Source organism: Cyprinodon tularosa, unplaced genomic scaffold, assembly GCF_016077235.1.
Source record: "Cyprinodon tularosa strain WSP-4 unplaced genomic scaffold, ASM1607723v1 ctg467, whole genome shotgun sequence".
Taxonomy (NCBI): Eukaryota; Metazoa; Chordata; class Actinopteri; order Cyprinodontiformes; family Cyprinodontidae; genus Cyprinodon; species Cyprinodon tularosa.
The window spans coordinates 724,807-744,195 of record NW_024039193.1 but is presented as its reverse complement, the minus strand read 5'-3'; the positions used below and the strand labels follow the sequence as shown (position 1 = coordinate 744,195).

General features: G+C 38.3%; 2 protein-coding genes across 2 annotated transcripts; one reads left to right on the top strand and one right to left on the bottom strand.

The window, feature by feature from the left end:
* The first annotated feature begins 6,193 nt into the window (after positions 1 to 6,193).
* LOC119794070 (trace amine-associated receptor 8a-like) lies at positions 6,194 to 7,351 on the top strand. The gene is made up of 2 exons (XM_038301417.1): positions 6,194 to 6,366; positions 6,467 to 7,351. The coding sequence occupies exons 1-2, from the start codon at positions 6,194 to 6,196 to the stop codon at positions 7,275 to 7,277; spliced, it is 984 nt and encodes a 327-aa protein (XP_038157345.1). The 3' UTR covers positions 7,278 to 7,351.
* A 10,143-nt stretch (positions 7,352 to 17,494) lies between these two features.
* Positions 17,495 to 18,869, bottom strand: LOC119794035 (trace amine-associated receptor 13c-like). Its single transcript, XM_038301365.1, has 2 exons — positions 18,643 to 18,869; positions 17,495 to 18,507 (listed from the first exon to the last, which is right to left on the bottom strand). Exons 1-2 carry the CDS (start codon positions 18,807 to 18,809, stop codon positions 17,712 to 17,714), a joined length of 963 nt encoding a protein of 320 aa, XP_038157293.1. The 5' UTR covers positions 18,810 to 18,869; the 3' UTR covers positions 17,495 to 17,711.
* Positions 18,870 to 19,389: the final 520 nt, after the last annotated feature.

Here is a 19,389-nt window from a genome sequence, read left to right as displayed (position 1 = left end):
TAGGGTTCCCTACCAACAGATGGCTAACTGGGAATTAACTTAGTTTTGAAGGTGATAATTAAGAAATGAGCAAAACATGTGCAGCAAATCTAAGAGTCTTTGTTATAAACTCTTTTCTTTAATATGTAGGAGCGATTACTCCACTAAATGAAACCGCACGGATATGCTGCATTTTAAACAGAATAGCATATTTATCTCTTGTAAACTTTCTGATAAACTTGGAGATATATTTTATTGCATGTTGCATATCCCAGTAAATCTATTTCACCTTTAAATTTGCAGCTCTGGCGTCTTCTCTCGGTGCTCTGTTTAAAAAGATTTATAAACCTCTTTACTAATATAATGATATCAGAAGCAAAATTTCAAGCTATATAGAAGCTCTGCAGTCTGACTCTGTCTGTACAACAAAATAAACATGTTAATTTTAACCTGTAACTGGAAGATTTGTTTAACTAGTAAAGAAGAACAAACTATGTTTTCTCAAGCTTCTTGCAGTATAGTACCAACTTGTTTAAACTTACAATCTATGGCCATTTTTAGCTGAAAAAGCTTCATAAGTCTTACGAACAGATTTTTTGGGGGCATCTCTAATTATTTAAACCAACCCATCTCCTAACTTTTACTTAAACATTGAAGTAGCTGCTGGTTAATATACACTGACTACTGCTGTGTCTGTCGCCTCAAACCACATATACCGTATTTTCATGACTATAAGGCGCATATAAACGTCTTTTTTTTCCCTCAAAATGTGCGGCGTGCCCTTTGGTGCGGTGCGCCCTATGTGTGTTGTTACTGCGGACTTTTGAGACCACCATGCACCATGCAGAACTCCTCATCTCCTCATTAAGGAGATGATGAAAGAGAGGCTGAGGGAGGTGAATGTAATGAGACCAAGTGGTTTTTTTCCACGCATCACCATTGCTGTTAATCTGTGACTCCTAGCGTGCCCATCTCACAGCTGATGTGAAAAACATGGTGAAACAAATGAATGCTGTGCTTGCTGTTATTCAACCGCTCGACATCGGTGTAAACCGGACGCAGCAGGTGCAGCAGAAGCAGCGAGTTTACATGCAAAGTCACTGGTTGACACGCATATAGGGGCAGCAGCAAAAGGTCCCGCAGCGTGTTTTGAGCGTGGGGAGCGTTTAAGCATCTGACGCGCTTGACGCGCCGCCAACGCGCTGCTGCTGCTCGAGATGGAAAAATTGAAGTTTTGCTGCTGGACAGCAAATATAGCTGCAAGGCAAAGAAAGGATAGGATAGCTCCGCCCAACGCGCGTCAGACACACTTTTGCACCGTGCAGGCAGAGCAGCAAAGCTGCTTCAGCCACGCGTCAAACTGCAGGCAGCAGGATAATAAAAGCGAACATATTTTGCCGGCAGAATAATTCCACGAAAAGTGGAAGGCAGCGCCGGACAAGTTACGCCACCGTTTGCGGATGGGTTGTTGATGCTTGGACTAACGTGTCTGCTGTTGTTCGAGCTTCTGCAAAAGCCGGCATCATTTCCGAGGAGCCGTCCGGCACGGAAAGTGACTCTGACAGCGAAGAAGGGGAAATTGGCATGTCTGATTTAGCGCAGGTGTTTAATTCAGAAACAGAGGATGATGACTTCGATAGGTTCGATTAATACTTTGTAATAAATACATGAATAAAGCACAAACATACTCAGTTTTGCTCCCGCTCTATTTTTCTACCTGAAAACTTAATTCAACAGCAGCTTCTGGGCCGGGTCGCCTCCAGGTTCACCGTGGCGGCTGGCAGGTGTTTTTCATCTAAATAATCTTAAGGATTATAAAAGGATAATAGGATAATAAAAGCGAACATATTCTGTCGGCAGGTTTCAGGATTTTAAGTAAATTTATGCATCAATAAACTGTTTCAGAGGAGTGATCACAGCCCTGTGTCATCAGCGATGTGTCTGTCTCACGGCCAGCTCCCAGGTTTGAATAATACTTTGTAGTAAATACACCTTGCAGCTATATTTGCTGTGATCAGTGGGAATAAAGTAGTTTTAATATATTTTTAAGTGAGAAAATCCACCTGAAAACTTAATCATTGCAGTCAGTTCACCCAGATTATCATCCTGCCTTCTAATATTATTTCTGTTGGAGCCGCTCAGACCCCCACATACCAGCGGTGCACAACAATAGGAATGTCTCACGGCCAGCTCCCAGGTTTGATTAATACTTTGTAATAAATACATGAATAAAGCACAATCATACTCAGTTTTCATCCCGCTCTATTTTTAAATACGCAGTAAAGGTATTTAAACGTAGTAGAGGACATGTACCTGTAGCCTATATAAAAAATGCGCCCTATAGTCCGGTGCGCCTTATATGTGTGTTAAACACAGAAATGGCACACATAACTGAGACTACGCCTTTTAGTACAGTACGCCTTATGGTCCTGAAAATAGCTACTCTCTAAGCAGTGAAATGCGACCGAAAATCTCAAAGCGAGATTACACCAAGATTCGAGACACGGGAGCAGCAGCAGAGAGGAAAAAAAACATTGACTCAAAACGTTCTGAACACATATAGCTGTACCTGACCTCTGTTACCTCTGTTGGCTCCCTGCCCCCGTCCGCTGGGTTCCTGGACCAGCCCCAGAGCTGATAGCTCAGTTCGAGTGCCCGGTGTGTTTTGACTACGTGCTGCACTGTAGTCGACCATAATAACAGAAGATTTTGAAATTCTCCCCGGACATTTATTAGGTAAGAAAAGTAGGACATGTCGCCTGATCACCCTAGACAGATGATCACTGCTTTATCACGTAAATTGTTCTCCACTATGCGGTGCCTGCGCTATATTTGTTATTAGTCGCCGCTGTCGGGTAGCAACAGCCTATGGCAACAGCGGGCCTCTGTGACAGCAAATCCATGTTAAAACGGCACCATATTTTATATGCATAACCTGAATGAATGTAGCTACATTGTTTGATGTGCAACTTATTAATATTCATTCACTTACAGTTCAGCTTTCTACACCATCATCCCACAGCATCCAATAGGCAAACTGAAACAGTTGATCCTCAATACCCCCCTATTGCAACTTTCTGCTAGACTTACTCACAAAACAGACCTGTCAGTCCGGGTTTGACAGAACACCTCTAATATCATCACCCTAAACACAAGCTTCCCTCAGGGCCGCCTCCTGAGCTCCCTGCTGTTCACTTTGATGACACACGACTGTGTCCCCAGGTTCACCACCAATCACATCGTGAAGTTTGAAGACTACACCACGTTGGTGGGCCTCATCAGACAGGAGGTGGAGCAGCAGGTGGGCTGGTGCAAAGACTCAGGAATAATCTTGCATTGATGGCTGGGGTCAAGGATTTTAAATAGAAGCAGAAACAGGTGGACCAGATGAGCAGTAATGAGAAACAGGGATGACGAGAAACAGAAATGAGCAATAAAGACAGCCATAATGACCAATATCATGGCACACACACATAAGCACAGGTATAAGGTCTTGCATATTTAGGGAAATATTCTAGTTAAACAGTATGTCTTTTGATTATTTTGATCATTTCATGTGTTTTCTGAAGAGTAAAGACAATGCTAACAGGATGGATCTTATGGTACGCTATGCGACGCTACTTAGACTTTAGACATAGACAGATTTTATTTGTCATTTTGTTTACACAAATGTAAAACAAAAATAAATTTTGTTTGGAACAGCTCTCTGGACAATTTCATCTTTTTTTTAAATGCAGCCTTTAAAAGTAGTTAAGAAAGCTTAAAAGAATAAAGATATAAAAACAGTAATATAAAAATATGACTGTACAGTTCATGTGTTCCTAATATGCTCATTACATTTCCATTACCAAATTATGACCAAAAGTAATTTAATTGAATCCTCATGTCTATTTGCTGCTAGCTATTTCACAGAGGGTAAGGAATCTTTTAACTGAAGGTTATTGGTTCCTGATTAAGCAAATCATTTAATAAAACATTATTTGGCCAAATAACTTTTTTATTCACCTCATGGATTTGCATTGTAAATTGGTTTAAATTAGTGAATAGCTAATTTTATCACATTCCAAATTCTCCAAGTTAAACTTTGGTTCTCGAACACAAGATCCATGCTAAACTGTATATGGTTTTTCAACAGTAGGGGGTCAGTCAGCTGGTGTTTGTAAAGTAAACTCTAATCAGTGCTAGTCAATAACTTTAATATATGACAGACATAAGTATGTGCATGTGCCTGGCAGAAATTGTGGGGGAAAGCAAAATAACTTCCCCATTCTGTTCCTTACTTCTCCAATAAATCTGGTACTGCTGCTTGTCATTTATTATACCAATGTTGTGGCCAAGTACACCGTTGACATTAGTATTTCATGCAGCATAGTGTTAAAATGGGGAAGTTATGTCCCCTACTTTCCCTTTATCCCTTAAATCACCATTAAATTTACTACATTTAAATTATTATCCATGGACTCTGTGTTTTTTCAGCAGATTATTTCAGTGTCTATTCAAAAAACCAAAAAAACATTAAAAATAACCAACCTTTGAATGCCTGGCAGTTGAAAGTTATCTATACCAGTATGTATTCAGCCTGAACACCCTATGTTTCAGCTCATTATTTTGTTCATATAAGCTCAAAATCACTGCAACTAATATAATCTCATTCAAGGAACCTGTAGATATTTAGAAAACATTTAACCCTGTTTTACACATTGTAGCACTCAATTCATGGATTAAATAAAGAAATTTTAAAACCATTTCTACATCATAGCATATTAAGCTTTAGTTTCGTCTAAACTTATAACTGCATCTTAGTTTACTTTTATCCCCTCCCCATTGAAAATGATTAAAGTTCTTTAATCTCTAAGAAAAACCCAGCTTGGCGCAGATTCCCCCTATTTAAAACTCCCCTATCAGACCTTGTATCCGTGAATATTGGTGCATGAAAGAAAAAATCATTCCCATGTGGAGCCTTGTGTGTTCTTCGAGTCATTAACCATGTGTGGGTGTGTTATTACGTGACTGTATGTGTGTGTGTCTATGTGAGTGGATCTATATGTGGGAAACTGGTCAGGAGCCATCCTGTTACTGGTCTTGGAAGAGAAAGTGTATCTTGGAGCAGTGATCCTCTCCAAAATGCAAAAAAGTTCGATGTTCGGACAAGTCCATCAGGTTATCCTCTGTTACCACAGCAGCTTTGAACCATAAGAGTCTTGTGTCCCCACACCCCCTGAAGGATAAGTCTTTACCTGTGTCATGAGCAGTATCACATAGAGTTAGAAGGAAACAGAGCGTCAAAGGTGTTCCTTCCTTCAAGAGGAAATGTCATATTGAATTGTTTATCTGCTCAGAGCACAGGATTGTACTCTGACTCGCTGCTGCGTTCCCAAAACTCAGCAGTACACAGTTCCTGAAGGTGTTGAATTCGACTGCACCCCCTCTATACAAAGTGTCCAGCTATAGTCCATTTAAAATATTCTCCAAAAAAAGCAGTGCTCCGATGTAAAAAAAAAAAAAAATAAAAAATAAAGAAATCAAAGAACCAAAAAAAAAAAAAAATCTGTTCCAACATTCTGAGAACCAGTCAACATTTGTCATATTTGGATCCCCTGACCAGATCAAAAATCTCCTCTTATATGTGTTATATCAAATAAACTACCATATTAAGTGTGCATTCCCTCTAAAGTATCGATTGTAGCTGTAGGTGAAGTAAAGTCAGGTGTTCTTATTGCTTTATGCATAAAAAGTATGGTTTCCCATCCCCAAAATTGTATATAGCCCCTCAAATGCTATCTATAATAGTAAATATATTTTCTGGGCACAATTTCCTGCAGGTTGATATTTATCACAGTACTATTCTGCAGCCAAAATTACGGTGTTTTGTTTGAACCAGTTTGTGTTTTGTGTACACACACCATAATCTCTTCTATTCCAGATATATTGATTCCTAGTCTGTACTCCCTTCCTTGTTTAGCTCCGTCCACTTTTTTGTCTAAAGTTACCCCCCACTTACAATAGGTTTTACATTGTTAAATCTGAGAACTTAATTTCTGATTTGTTTGTGACATTGTCAACAACTTTTCATGTGATTTCCTCTCCCTCCCTCTGAGATTAACTACTGAGGACAATCCTCCATATCATGCCAAGGTAGAGACACACCATAAGGTTTCTGCTAGAAAGATGGTAGAGTTCCAAGAATTTACATCTCTCTGTGTGATTTATAAAAATGCAATCTATTTATCAAGAAAATGAACTCTGCTATCCACAACTCAACTCATCATGCAAGAAGACCATGCATGCTCCTGCAGTATCCATGCTTATTTATGTCACTCTATTCCTGATCTCTCTTCTTACTGTGATTTCTAACTTACTGGTCATCATCACTGTCTGCCACTTTAAGTAATTGAAATATTTAACAGTTTGAAATGTGTGTGCAAAGACATATCTTTTAAAATGAACATGTTTCTAACATATATGTATTGTCATCTTATTTCTGTAGGAAGCTCCACAGCCCCACCAACATCCTCTTGCTCTCTCTGGCTGTTTTAGATTGCATGGTCGGGTTCCTCATCTCATTTCAAATTATGCTGATAGATGGATGCTGGTATCTTGGGGACATCATGTGTTCCCTCTACTTTGTTTCAGATTATGCAATTACCTCTGCTTCAGTAGGAACTATGGTCCTTATTTCTGTTGACCGCTATGTGGCAATTTGTCACCCCTTACATTACCCTAGTAAAGTCACAGCAGAAAGAGCAAAGATTTGTGTCATAGCATGTTGGATTTCCTCTGTTCTTTTTCACAGTCTTCTGTTGAGGAATAACCTGCAAAAACCAGGCAGATATAATTCCTGCTTTGGAGAGTGTGCAGTTGTTGTTGATTATATAGGAGGAATTTTTGATCTCTTATTGTCCTTCATCGGTCCAGTCACTGTGATTATTATTCTATATGTGAGAGTGTTTGTGGTAGTTGTGGCTCAGGCTCGGGCCATGCAGTCTCACGTGGCAGATGTGTCACTCCAGAGTTCAGTAAGTGTCACAGCTAAGAAATCTGAAATGAAGGCAGCTGTCATCCTTGGGGTTGTTGTAGTTGTGTTTCTTATATGCACCTGTCCCTACTACTGTGTTACTCTTATGGCTGAGGACGATGGTGTCAGTGCTTCATCTGTAGCCTTCCTTCTATTCTATTTTAATTCCACTCTGAACCCTTTAATCTATGCATTATTTTACCCTTGGTTTAGGAAATCAGTTAAATTAATTGTTACACTTCAGATCCTGAAGCAAGGTTCAGGTGACACCAATATTATTTGAAGAACATTGAGATGTTAAAAAGAGATTTTAAAATAAGTAATCAAGAGAGTGTTCCTTATATAAATAGTACCTACTATATTACTATTAAGTGCCCAATGAAGATTTTAGCAATTCGGTCCTACATAAGTCCTACACAAACAATATAACTTGTGACTCAAAATGCTCAGAAAGAATATTTAATCAGGTAGTTTGTAATGAAATGCATAAGTTTGAAAAAATGTTCCTGTAAAATGTTTTAGTTGTATACAAAATTCACCTGGTGTATTATAACTTTCAGATTCATATTTCACTTTCACTTCAAAAATAGTTTAAATCTATTTCTTTGTGTCATGCAGCTGGTACCTTTAGCTAAAGAGTTATCACACACACTACCCGATGCAAGTTACACATCAGTTTAAACTATTTCTTACAGCATTTTGAGCTGAGTAGTGGAGCATGCATATGCTTGGTAGTAGACATTAATAATGTTAAATGGCCATGTATGGATTTCCCACTGATTCATTGGACATGGTTAATGAATGTACAAATGTATTGTAAGAAAAGGATCCTTTGTGAAATACTATTTTGCAATTCTTATAGCTTTTCACCAGATCATTGCAATGGATAATCGTAAAAACTGCCATTGGACACCTAACAAATCCCTTTTTATGGTAAAAACTAGACTGCTGGTATGCTGTTTCTGCTAATATTGAATAGGATATAATGAAGTTCTAACAGGTAATCTTTTTGCATTTGTTTATTTTTCACAAGTCATGGCTTTTATGTGTTATTAAAATTAGACCATGATAAGAGTGTCTGGAGTGAACCTGTAATTTACTTTCTACTTCAGGAAGTGCTAAACCATGAAGAAGGAAAATCTGTCATCAAAAACTGGTGTTGTTTATGTCTGTTTGTAACCCAGAAGTTGGGACCTGCAGGCTCTATGAGAAACTGTGATGACTTAAATTGAGACTTTGTTATGCAGAAATACGAAGCTATTGCTAGATTTCATTAGCTGCATCCTGGGTCATTTTGACTTCTATTTACTTCATTTGTTGTCACATATTTCATTGTATATAGTTTAAGTAAAGTCTACAAATTGTCTCTGGGTTTAATTTTAATTTCAAACTATTAGTTGATACTGTGTTGTTTCAGAAGAAAGGTCCAAATTTTATATTCCACTGCATTTTCCAGTAGTATGTTTTCAGTTGTTCTATTGGAAATTATATTATATCACACCTTTATATCAGTGGTAGGAGTAATCTTTTGTGCCAATCCATAAAAAAAATTCTATTTAATCCAGAGCAAGGCTTTGTAAAATTAACTGTGATCGCTTTGTTATTAGTGGTTATCTGTCCCATAGAGTGTCTTCAGATTGTACTTTATCCTTTCAATAGGTTCAGTAGGTTTCTATCACAAAATTGTTCCTATCCATCCATTTTCCATCACGCTTATCTCAAGCTGGGTCACGAGGGGTGCTTATGCCTATCTCCAGTTGTCTATGGGGGAGAGGCGGGGTAACACCCTAGATAGGTCGCCAGTCCATCGCAGGGCAACCAAATTATTCCTAACCGTAGGATAATTCCTCTATTGCCAACAAAATCAATTGATATTTATATCTGTGATCTGAACATAATAATAGAAGTTCTTTATCTATTGTGTACGGTATAAACTGATCCACATTGTTTTATTCACCACATTAAATTAGTAGGACCAAAAGAATGAATTCAAAGTAAAGTATAGTATAAAAGGAGACCTACCAGAAGTTAGAGGTGGCACAGTCTGAAGCCATTCTATCGGACAATAACCGCTAATCACCGGCATTTAATGGTTAATAACATCCTAACAGGTTTTTAAAACACCAATTTTGTTTGTTAGAGAGAAATTAACAACTTCAATAACCATTTTGTCATAAGCTCAGAGCAGGTAGGAGCAAGAATTCAGGGAAGACAGACAGTGGGAAAATTCAAAGCATTTTATTAAAATCATAAGCGGAGCTGCCGATCTGCAGTGGCTGCTCACCGCCCATCACAGGATACTCTGGTGGAGAAAAACACTGTTAAGTGACCATGATAAACTGATGGAAGCTGATTATCCATGTGAGTCACTTACCTGGTTTGTCAGTTCAGTCCATATCCATTGATCGCAGTATGACCCAGCCGAAGGGCTGCCAATTAGAGGAGGAGGGCGCCGCCCAGAGTCAACCAGATGCTGTAGTCCCAGAGGGCAAGCAGGAGTCCAAGCCAGAAAAGGGAAACTGATCAGAAGAGGAAGACTAAGAGGGCCAGGAATCTGCAGCCCGCTCAGGGATACCGATGAGGAAAGGAACAGGCTGGTCCAGGCAGAATGTTCAAATGGGAACAGGCAAACCCAGTAGCAAAGTGATGGAACAGGGTAGGATATCAGGAACTACAATATGGTAAAACTTCCTTCTGAGCCAAGACAGGGACAAGGCACACTCAGTGGATAAGAGAGGGAACATGATCATGAAAACAGAAACACTACCAAACACTAAAAAACACTCTCTCCCCACTGACCCCCGAGATTGAGATCATGAACTATGGCATCAGCGATGATCTCAAACTCAAGGATCTGGCCCTGATAGCTGGAACTGAGCCGTATATAAAGAAACAGGAGCAAGTGGACCAGAGTTAGGCAGGTGAAAGAAATTAGCAATTAATAAAAAAATAGAGGCAGTCGTGGGTGAGCGGTTAGGGTGTCAGACTTGGATCCCAAAGGTTACCGGTTCGACTCCCGACCCGCCAGGTTGGTGGGGGGAGTAATTAACCAGCGCTCTCCCCCATCCTCTCCCATGACTGAGGTACCCTGAGCATGGTACCGTCCTGCCACACTGCTCCCTTGGGGCGCCATTGAGGGCTGCCCCCTTGCACGGGTGAGGCATAAATGCAATTTCATGGTGTGCAGTGTTCACTTGTGTGCGCTGTGTCACAATGACAATGGGAGTTGGAGGAGTTTCCCAAAGGGCTTTCACACTATTTCACACAATTAAGCCAGCTCTCAGAGCCATGATCATGACATATTTAGCATAATAACTGCTGTAATAACTGCATGTTATGTTTACTTTCTAGTTTCATAAGATTCACTGATAGTTGAAATAATACATTACGTTTGACAGAGTAATAAAAAATTAGAACACCAGTATCAAATGTTGTAATGGGAATTTTATTCATTCCTTTTCAACTAGCAACAAACATTTAAAATCAGACATGGATAGCAATTTCAGTAGAATATAGTTTCTGTTCAAAGACATAACATTTAGTTATTTATAACCAGTACTCGAATTGAGGGGGGATGAGGGAGAATGGCATCCCCCTTCTTAAATGACCATCCCCCATACCATTCCCTGTGACATTTTATCACTTAATGTGTAAATTTCTATAATATATTAACAGTAATGGCAATAATATTGCCCTCTCAACATTTGGCAGGCCATGCTCTTAAGAGTAGCGCACAGCCTGTGTGAGGGTGCTCTGAAAATCATCACGGCCAAGCGGCAAAGACACGCAATTTGAGGGAATGTGAAAATAAGGAGTGGAGGAAATCTTTGGCAGGTTCCAGGTTCTAAGTTTAAAAATTAAAGTTTCAGAAATTATCTAGAATGGTGTTAATAGCAAAATGGGGAATTGGCATTCACTGAGCAGAAGATTTATTCATCGCACACTGACTGTAGCACATCGACTGACAAGTAAAATCCTATAAATTTGAATTTATCTGTCCACCAAAAATATCAATTTTAAGGCATCCATGTATAAGAAATATGAAAACATTAAGAATATGTTTAAAATTTCCATTTTCGTTCATATTTCACTCTGTTTTCTCATCAATGGGCGTGAGTTTAGGGCGATGCGCGACACAGGCGGGGGAGGTATGTCTCTGCACAACAGATTATTACGATTATTGTCTTGAAAGAACTGTCAAATATGATGTCAATGTCTGACATCTGACTGCAAGGTCCCTCATGTGACTTGTAGAACGCCTGTATTCCGATCAGTGGTAAATATAGTTCGACAGACCTGTTTGAATAGTTTTAACTCATTCATTGCCAGCATGTAGCCTAGATTACTTTAAATAAGCCAAAAGCAGGAATACTGATTTTCTGCTAAGCAGTCTGTTTTATAAAATAAATACTCTAAACTAATATTTGAAAGGTGAGTAAAATTATTAGATTTGAAAATTATTTCAGCTGTGTCAATTTAACTGATTGAATTAAAAAATACTTCACTTAAAAGTTTTCAGATATTAATTTTCAATTTTTTGTGAGGCTTTTTTCCAAATCTTAAAAGATTCAATGTCAAAGATTTTCCAAAGTAAAAACAAAGAAGTGGTCTACCATGACTATGAAGCTGATTCCAGTGGGATCTTTTTCCTCTGCATGTTCTAACTATGTGGGGGCAGTGATAGCCATGCCCCCACTGCAGTTCTACTGAAAGGTGCCTTGATCAAGGTTAATGACCGGCATACATGACATGTAACAACCATATTGCTTTAGGTTAATAGATTATATTAATTAGGCTATGTATGCTTCCAAAAAAATAAAAAATAAATAATAATAATAATAAATGACATCATCCCCCTTCTTTTTTTTTTACAACTCAACTACTGTTTATAACTCCAACTCACAACACGTCATTTCAAAGAACTCCATTAAAAACATTTCATCCCAGTGCTGTATGTCCCAAGTTCGTAACATCATCAATGACTCCTCACCCCCCCCCCCCCACCATGGACTGCTCTCCCTGCTGCCCTCTGGGAAGAGGCTTCGAAGCATTGGATGCAGGTCCAGCAGATTCCACAACAGTTTCTTCCCCACTGCCATTAGACTGCTTAAAGGAATAGTACACCCAAAACATGATTAGCCTTCATTTTCTACTCACCCCCATGCTGAACAACACCCTGGAGTACTTTTATGATATCTCAAATGCATCTGGAGATCTGGGAGGCTTCTTGCTGTCTGCTGACATTCAAATAATGGAGGTCTATGGTGCCCGAGACAGAAAGGTCCATAAAAGTCCACAAAAAACGTGTCAATATTCCTCCATACTGGTCGTACAATGTATTCCAAGTGTCCTGAGTGGGTAGCATCCAGAATTTACTTGAAACGAAGTCATTTAGAATGTTTTTAGAGCATAAACAGTAGTGTATAGGATTTCCTGAAAGCGCGCACATGCGCGATCACGATGCTACGGAAGCCGGCAGACCAAACCAGATGAAAGTGCGCATTCAGCGTCTGCTCTTCCAATAATGCAAGCGTAGAGGAAGAAATGTGCCGTTTACCTGTGCAAAGAAAGAAACAACGAAAGAAAAATGTTTGAGGACTTCAGTGTTGAGGAAGAGCATGAGTTCTTTGCCGAGCTGAACGCGCTGGTTTGGTCTGCCGGCTTCCGTAGCATCGTGATCGCGCATGTGCGCGCTTTCAGGAAATCCTATACACTACTGTTTATGCTCTAAAAACACTCTAAATGACTTTGTTTCGAGTAAATTCTGGATGCTACCCGCTCAGGAAACTTGGAATACATTGGACGAGCAGTATGGAGGAATATTGAAACGTTTTTTGTGGACTTTTATGGACCTTTCTGCCTCGGGCGCCATAGACCTCCATTATTTGAATGTCAGCAGACAGCAAGAAGCCTCCCAGATCTCCAGATGCATTTGAGATATCAAAAAAGTACTCCAGAGTGTTGTTCAGCATGGGGGTGAGTAGAAAATGAAGGCTAATCATGTTTTGGGTGTACTATTCCTTTAATGTTTTGTAAAATGGGTTATTGTATTGTATTTTATTATATTTATTATATTTTATCATTATATATATATCTATAAAAAAATAAAATGTTAGAAATGTAAATTTACAGTCATGTGTTTATATTACAGTTTTTATATATTTTTTACTCTCTTTTTAAGCTGCACTGTAAAAAAAAATGAAATTGTCCAGAGAGCTGTTCTAAACGAAATTTCTTTTCGTTTTACACTTGTCTAAACAAAATGACAAATAAATCTGTCTAAGTCTAAGTATAAAAGTGAATCTGTTTTGCCGGCAGATTTTGGCATTTTAAATTAATTTAGGAGTTAATAAACTGTTTCAGAGGAGTGATCAGAGTGATCTTTATCATCAGCAATGTGTCTTTCTCCCTGCCAGCTCCCAGATGTTATGTGATGTGATGTGACGCATCAAGCAGCAAAAGTTCCATTTTTATTTCATTTTTATAACATGTACTGTATCTAACTGCTACAAAATAAAGAAAAAAACAATACAAGGAAAATTATTACAGTTGAATTTAAAAAATGAAATATCAAACTTAAGAAGTATGAGACTACAGTGTTCCTTGTCCTGACAGACAACATACACTGCATGAAAAGTGGGATTTTCGTCAATATGCGGCACTGTAGATTGTCGTGGAACTTCAGGTTAGCGGCAGTTTACGACAATTTGCAGGCTTCGCCGAAAACTCCCGTAAATTGTCAGAAATTGACGTGGACTCTCTTAGGCAGTGTTCCCCCCATGCCTCCCCCCCATGGAATTCTAGGGGAGGCTTTAACATGTAAATGATCATGCTGTGAGCTATACAAATGCAAATCAGGGTTGCAGGGGGGGTTTTACTAGGTAAGAATACAAAGAGATCAGGCTCAGTATACTGTAGCCTCTTACATTTTAGCTTGAATTGATTTATTTAATTAAAGTATAGAGACCAAAACAGATCTTTAGCTGACAGAGCAATACATTTAGAGCAGTAATTATAAAAAAAACCAAATTGCATTTAAGATAAAAAATAAAATGTTGTCTTTCAATATGCTCAATTCACAATTACTTAAGTGGAAAAGTTTCAAGAAATGAGTCTGAGATGATTCACTTTATAACATGGCGCATTATCCTGTTGGAAGTAGCCATCAGAAGATTGGTACACTGTGGTCATAAGGTCCGGCCAGGTCAAGATCCGCAATTGCAATCGCACCAAACAGGAAAAAGAACATCGACAAATTCCGGTTCGTCAAATTAAAATATAGCAGCAACAGATCGGTGACTAGAAATTATAGCACAATTCTTATATATATATAAAAAAAAAAAAAACTAACACCGTTTATTTAAATGATTGGATCCAAAACTATTGGTTATTCACCAACGAGGAAGCAGATTTCTCATCTCCATCAAAATATTTATTTTATACCGAGGGACTTAAATTTTAATCAAATTCATTCAAAAGAAACTTCTAATTACAGGAATGAAAAGAGATGCTGAGTTTGGAAGTAGTGAACAAGTTCATAAAAAAAAAAAAAAGCAGTTTTGAATTATCCTTATCCCCGTTACAAAAATCTACAAAAATATAAATATATATTTGGGCAGAAACTGAACATGTGCTGGATGATGGTGGGATTTTTTTTTATATGTCATATTAAATTAAGCGCTCACAGGGTTCATACAGGAATGAGTGACTCTAATTTAATGCTATTTAAATGCTATTAGAAATGATTTTAATGCCATCAACAAGAACCATGTACACAAGTTATTAGTGTACATGAAATATGAAGGAGCTGTAAGCACAGTTCCATGACTCCTGTATGTATGTAAACACACACACACACACACAAATATATACGTATATATATATCCTCTAGCTTTTTCTCCGCCTGGAGCGATATAATATATCTGACGAAATTGTTTTTATAAGCATTTTTTATTAAAGAATTATAAATACTTCGATAAACATATTTAAATAATTTTAGTGTCAATTAAGGCCTTGATTTAAAAAAAAAAAAAAGAATGATTTTTTAATTATTTACCGCGGACACCCTGGTTCATCTCGCGCATGCTCTGTACGATCTCCAAGAAACTCAGAGCGGCGCACGGTGTGCAGCCACAGTGGAGGATGGATGCTTTGCTTTGTGCAGGCGGTCAGGAGCGGAGAATGGGGGATTTCGGGGTAAAACTCCTCTTGGACGCGATGGCGACTCTGCATCGAACAAGACGAACTCAAAGAAGAGATGCTAGCGGTAAATATATGTTCGATTACTGCCTGCTAAGCTAAAAGCAGCCTAGCCTAAGCTACCGGCTAATAGCAGCCTAGCTATTAGCCTATCTAGCCTAGCCTTGCAAGAACAAGCTTTATTAAAGTGTATTTTTTGTGATTCACAGGAAGCAGTACGCCGTCTTAACAACTCGGAGACTAATTGCAGGCGCTATGAACCGGAGCAAGGGTAAGATTTAAAGAATATGCTTTCATTCTGCGGTAAAAGGCAATGGATACGGATAGATACCGATCATAGCTTTTACATTTTGTTTTCACAGACCTCCTATTTGCTCGGAGCCATAATCAGCAAGTCCAGATTTGCACGATGTTGATAAAGACGACATTGTGTGTAAGTGACTTGTTTTAATGTTTTCTCCTTCCTTGTTACTGTGACTTGCGTTTGATTTTTTATTTATACCACTCTCATTTAATTGTTTTCCAGCTGCCTGTAAGACGTATTTTCAGACGGTACGCAGGAGCTTCAGATATACGCTGCCAGCCAACACGCTGCATGCTGAGGCTATCTGCTCGGAGTCGGGCCAGAAGAAAGAGGGTAAGACTTTATTTGGTGACTATTTTTCAGGTGCATTAATAGATGTGTTGTGTCCATACGCAGTGCGCTGATTCATTGTTTTTTTTTTTCAGCTGCTGAAAGCGAGGCAGAGTGTGCTAGCAGATGAGGAAGTGGAACTCTGGAAGTCCGCCTTCCTCGGCGGTGTCTCTGGATGGATTGTGCGGTCGCCGCCATTTCGTAGGCCGGATCTCACTGAACTCTGTGTTAAGCTGCAGTCCCGGTTAGAAGCGATGCCGAAGTACAGGGCCACGCACAGTAGGCGTCTGCGCATCGGACCTGCCTCGGAGGGAATGCTGCCAGTTACCTCCAACCCGAGGAAGCAAACGGACCATTCACGGACTTGTAATTTTTAGAAACGCATGTGTTTGGATACGCGTTGTATATAGTTGTGTGTGTTTTAATAAAGCTCTTTCTTTGCATAAACAGCTTCCTGGCAAATGTTCATTTCCTGTATAAATTCATTCATGTCCTTGATGGTAGCCTAATAATTGTGCAGTAGTGTAGGATAACATAAATACACACCATATGAATGAATAAATATATGAATGAATAAATATATGAATGAATAAATATATGAATGAATAAATTACTTGTTTAAAAAGAAGTGGTTCCGTCCAATACTCAGTAAGAAAATTAAAGCCTGGCGTGGCCACGTGTGGTTTTGCTGCCAATCACGAGCGATTTCATTTGTTTGAGAATAGTGGTTTCAGCCAATACTGAGAAGGTTATTCAAGCCAGACCTGGCCAGCCGCGCGGGTTTGCTGCATTCATATGCTAATTAGGGCCATTAGTACAGCTGATCGCTCTCCACATACGTCATGGTACGTTTCCGACAATTTGTGGCACGACAAACGCGGACAAGCACGGGTTGCAAATTGTCGGAAACTGACGAAAATCAGGCAGATCTGCGGGAGTTTACGGGGACGAAAATCTCACTTTTCATGCAGTGATAGCAGGGTTATAATTCACCTAATCAACAGAGAAAAGGAGTATGGACGACCAATCCTGCCATACCTAAAAATACAGAAATAAAAAAATGTTTATTTATTTCTGTATTTATATTTAATTATGGTCGGATTGGTCCTCCATTAAAAAAAAAAAAATTGAGAGAGAAAAAAAAAATCAGTTGTGACAACTAAGAGATCTGCTCTTTCAATCCCCCCACCCACTATGTCTCTTTGCAGGCTCTTTTGATATCTATATTTTCTATAAACAGAATATATACCTTTGGTTTACAGACTCTGGCAATGAAAATAAATATGAAGTGGGGAGAGAAAACCATGTTTTTGTTATATTTTTCATGCTACATGCATAATATTCTTTTGATGGCAAATAGCAATTATCTAACCTTTATTTTTTCCTCTTTTTATCAACAGGTTTTGCTGTTTCCAAGCCTATTTGACATTTTAAAAAGACTGTTTGTTCTGACAAGCTAATTTCACAATGGATGTGGGATTCTGAGGACAAAAATGGAAAAATAAAAGCAGCAAGCACAGTTAGGGCAAAAGTTTTGTTTTTTTGGATACACCTTGGAGTACAGATATTAAAACAAAACATTTTGCAAACACTTTGAAACCAACTTACATGGTGAAGTACTGTTGTTAACGTTAGTCAGTTACCAGCTGGGTTTCAGTTGTATTAAGTATTGGAAAACAATTTAAAGGTTCTGGTACCCAATTGAAATGGTCTAGGGTCATTTCTGTTGATATTTTGTAACCTATATTTTTAAGAAGATATTTCTGTCACATTAAGACCAAAAAAAAGAACCTTAACAATATCAGTAAAATTCAGGTTAGTAAACTGCTGCTTAACCACATAATGAAAATATGTTTGACTTGTTTTGATACAGTTTCCTTTTTTCTATAATATATTTGCCTTGCTGGATCCAGGCTGCAATATGTTTAATGTCACAATCTGTTTAATTGCTTTTCTAAACCAGGGATAGAAGATGGCATAGATAATAGGGTTGAAGCATGAGTTAATACAGAAAATACACAGAACAGTGATAGATGTATTAAATGAAATGTCACCTGCTAAAGAAGCACAGTAAAAAGGACAGAAACACATGAAAAACACAAGCACTATTAAACCAATGGTCCTGGCAGCTTTCAATTCAGACTTTTTTGCTGTCACTGGACCTTGTTGTGGTGCAGCAGTGTGGGAGCGGATAGCTCGAGCCTGAAAAACAACCACCAGAAATACTCTAATGTACATTAGTGTGGTTACAGAAATTGGAATAAGAAAGGTTAAGAAAAGATCAACAACTATAGCAGAATATGCTATGAAAATCAAACATTCTCCATAACAGGAAGCAGAAATCTGACTTAAACCATCCTTTACAAAGAACATGCTGTAGAAAGCTGAATAGAACCAGCAGACACTGATGCATACTCGTACTTTTGAGATAGTAATTCTCCTGCGGTACTGCAGTGGGTAACAAATAGCCACATAGCGGTCTACAGATATCAGTACTATATTTCCAACTGAGGCACAGATAATAACAACAAGGATGTATGAATACAATAAGCACATGAGATCACCAAAAAACCAACAAGTTGTTAGTTTAAGCATTTCACCTGGAATAAAAACAAGACCTATCAAGAAGTCTGCAACTGCGAGAGACAGAAGCCGGAAGTTGTTGGCTCTGTGAAGCTGCCTGCAGAGAAATGAGCAAAGTTAAAAATTTTAAGCATCACATCGAATTTAAGCATCTAAAAACCTGTTCACATAAACAATACATTTTTTCTCTATTTGTATCCAATATTGAAAAGCAATATGATTTTTTCTTTGCCTGTAGTGAGTGACTGAGATGATGACCAGCAGATTTAGAACTACAGTGAGTATAGAAGTGAGGGTCAGTAGAAACTGCAGAAATAAAACTGTCACCCCTGAAAGTCTTGGTTTCTTGCAAGACATGTTTAGATGCTGAGGAAAGCACAGATCATCTTTATCTGACATCACAGTAAAGGGCTTGTATCTAAGGTTCTGGAGGAGAGTTTCTGCAGTGACAGAATTTAAACTGGAACACCTTTGTGGATGTGTTTCCCTTTCTTCCTCTGACACACAAATATTTAGTCATTAGGAATGGTTAATCTCTGTTGTCCTTCTTTCCAGGGACCTCATACATGCATCACAGATTTCTCCAAGCACTGATATGTACCCTTGTTGTCAATTTGGCCCTTTTTTGATGCAATACTTAACCTTTTGCTTGTGTTAAATTTTCAGTTTCCATTTCAAAACAAACGTTAGAAGATATAAAAGATAGAAGCATACTTATCATTTACATTGATAGTTTTGGGTTCAACAAAAGATTATTTTTTTTTTTGGTTTGTGTTTTAAGTGTGGAATATCTCTCTCTCTCTCTCTCTCTCTCTCTCTCTCTCTCTCTCTCTCTCTATATATATATATATATATATATATATATATATATATATATATATATATATATATATATATATATATATATAATTTTTTTTTGTGTACAGATATATATTTATTCAAAACATATGTCCAGATAAAATCTACATTCAATGCACAA

What these genes read in the sequence shown, in the direction of transcription:
- LOC119794070 (XM_038301417.1), top strand. Translation starts at nt 6,194, where the DNA reads ATGCAATCTATTTATCAAGAAAATGAACTCTGCTATCCACAACTCAAC. An exon ending in ATCACTGTCTGCCACTTTAA is followed by an intron (nt 6,367 to 6,466) that starts GTAATTGAAATA and finishes TTATTTCTGTAG; the next exon opens with GAAGCTCCACAGCCCCACCA.
- LOC119794035 (XM_038301365.1), bottom strand. Translation starts at nt 18,809, where the DNA reads ATGTCAGATAAAGATGATCTGTGCTTTCCTCAGCATCTAAACATGTCT. An exon ending in ATCTCAGTCACTCACTACAG is followed by an intron (nt 18,508 to 18,642) that starts GCAAAGAAAAAA and finishes ATTTCTCTGCAG; the next exon opens with GCAGCTTCACAGAGCCAACA.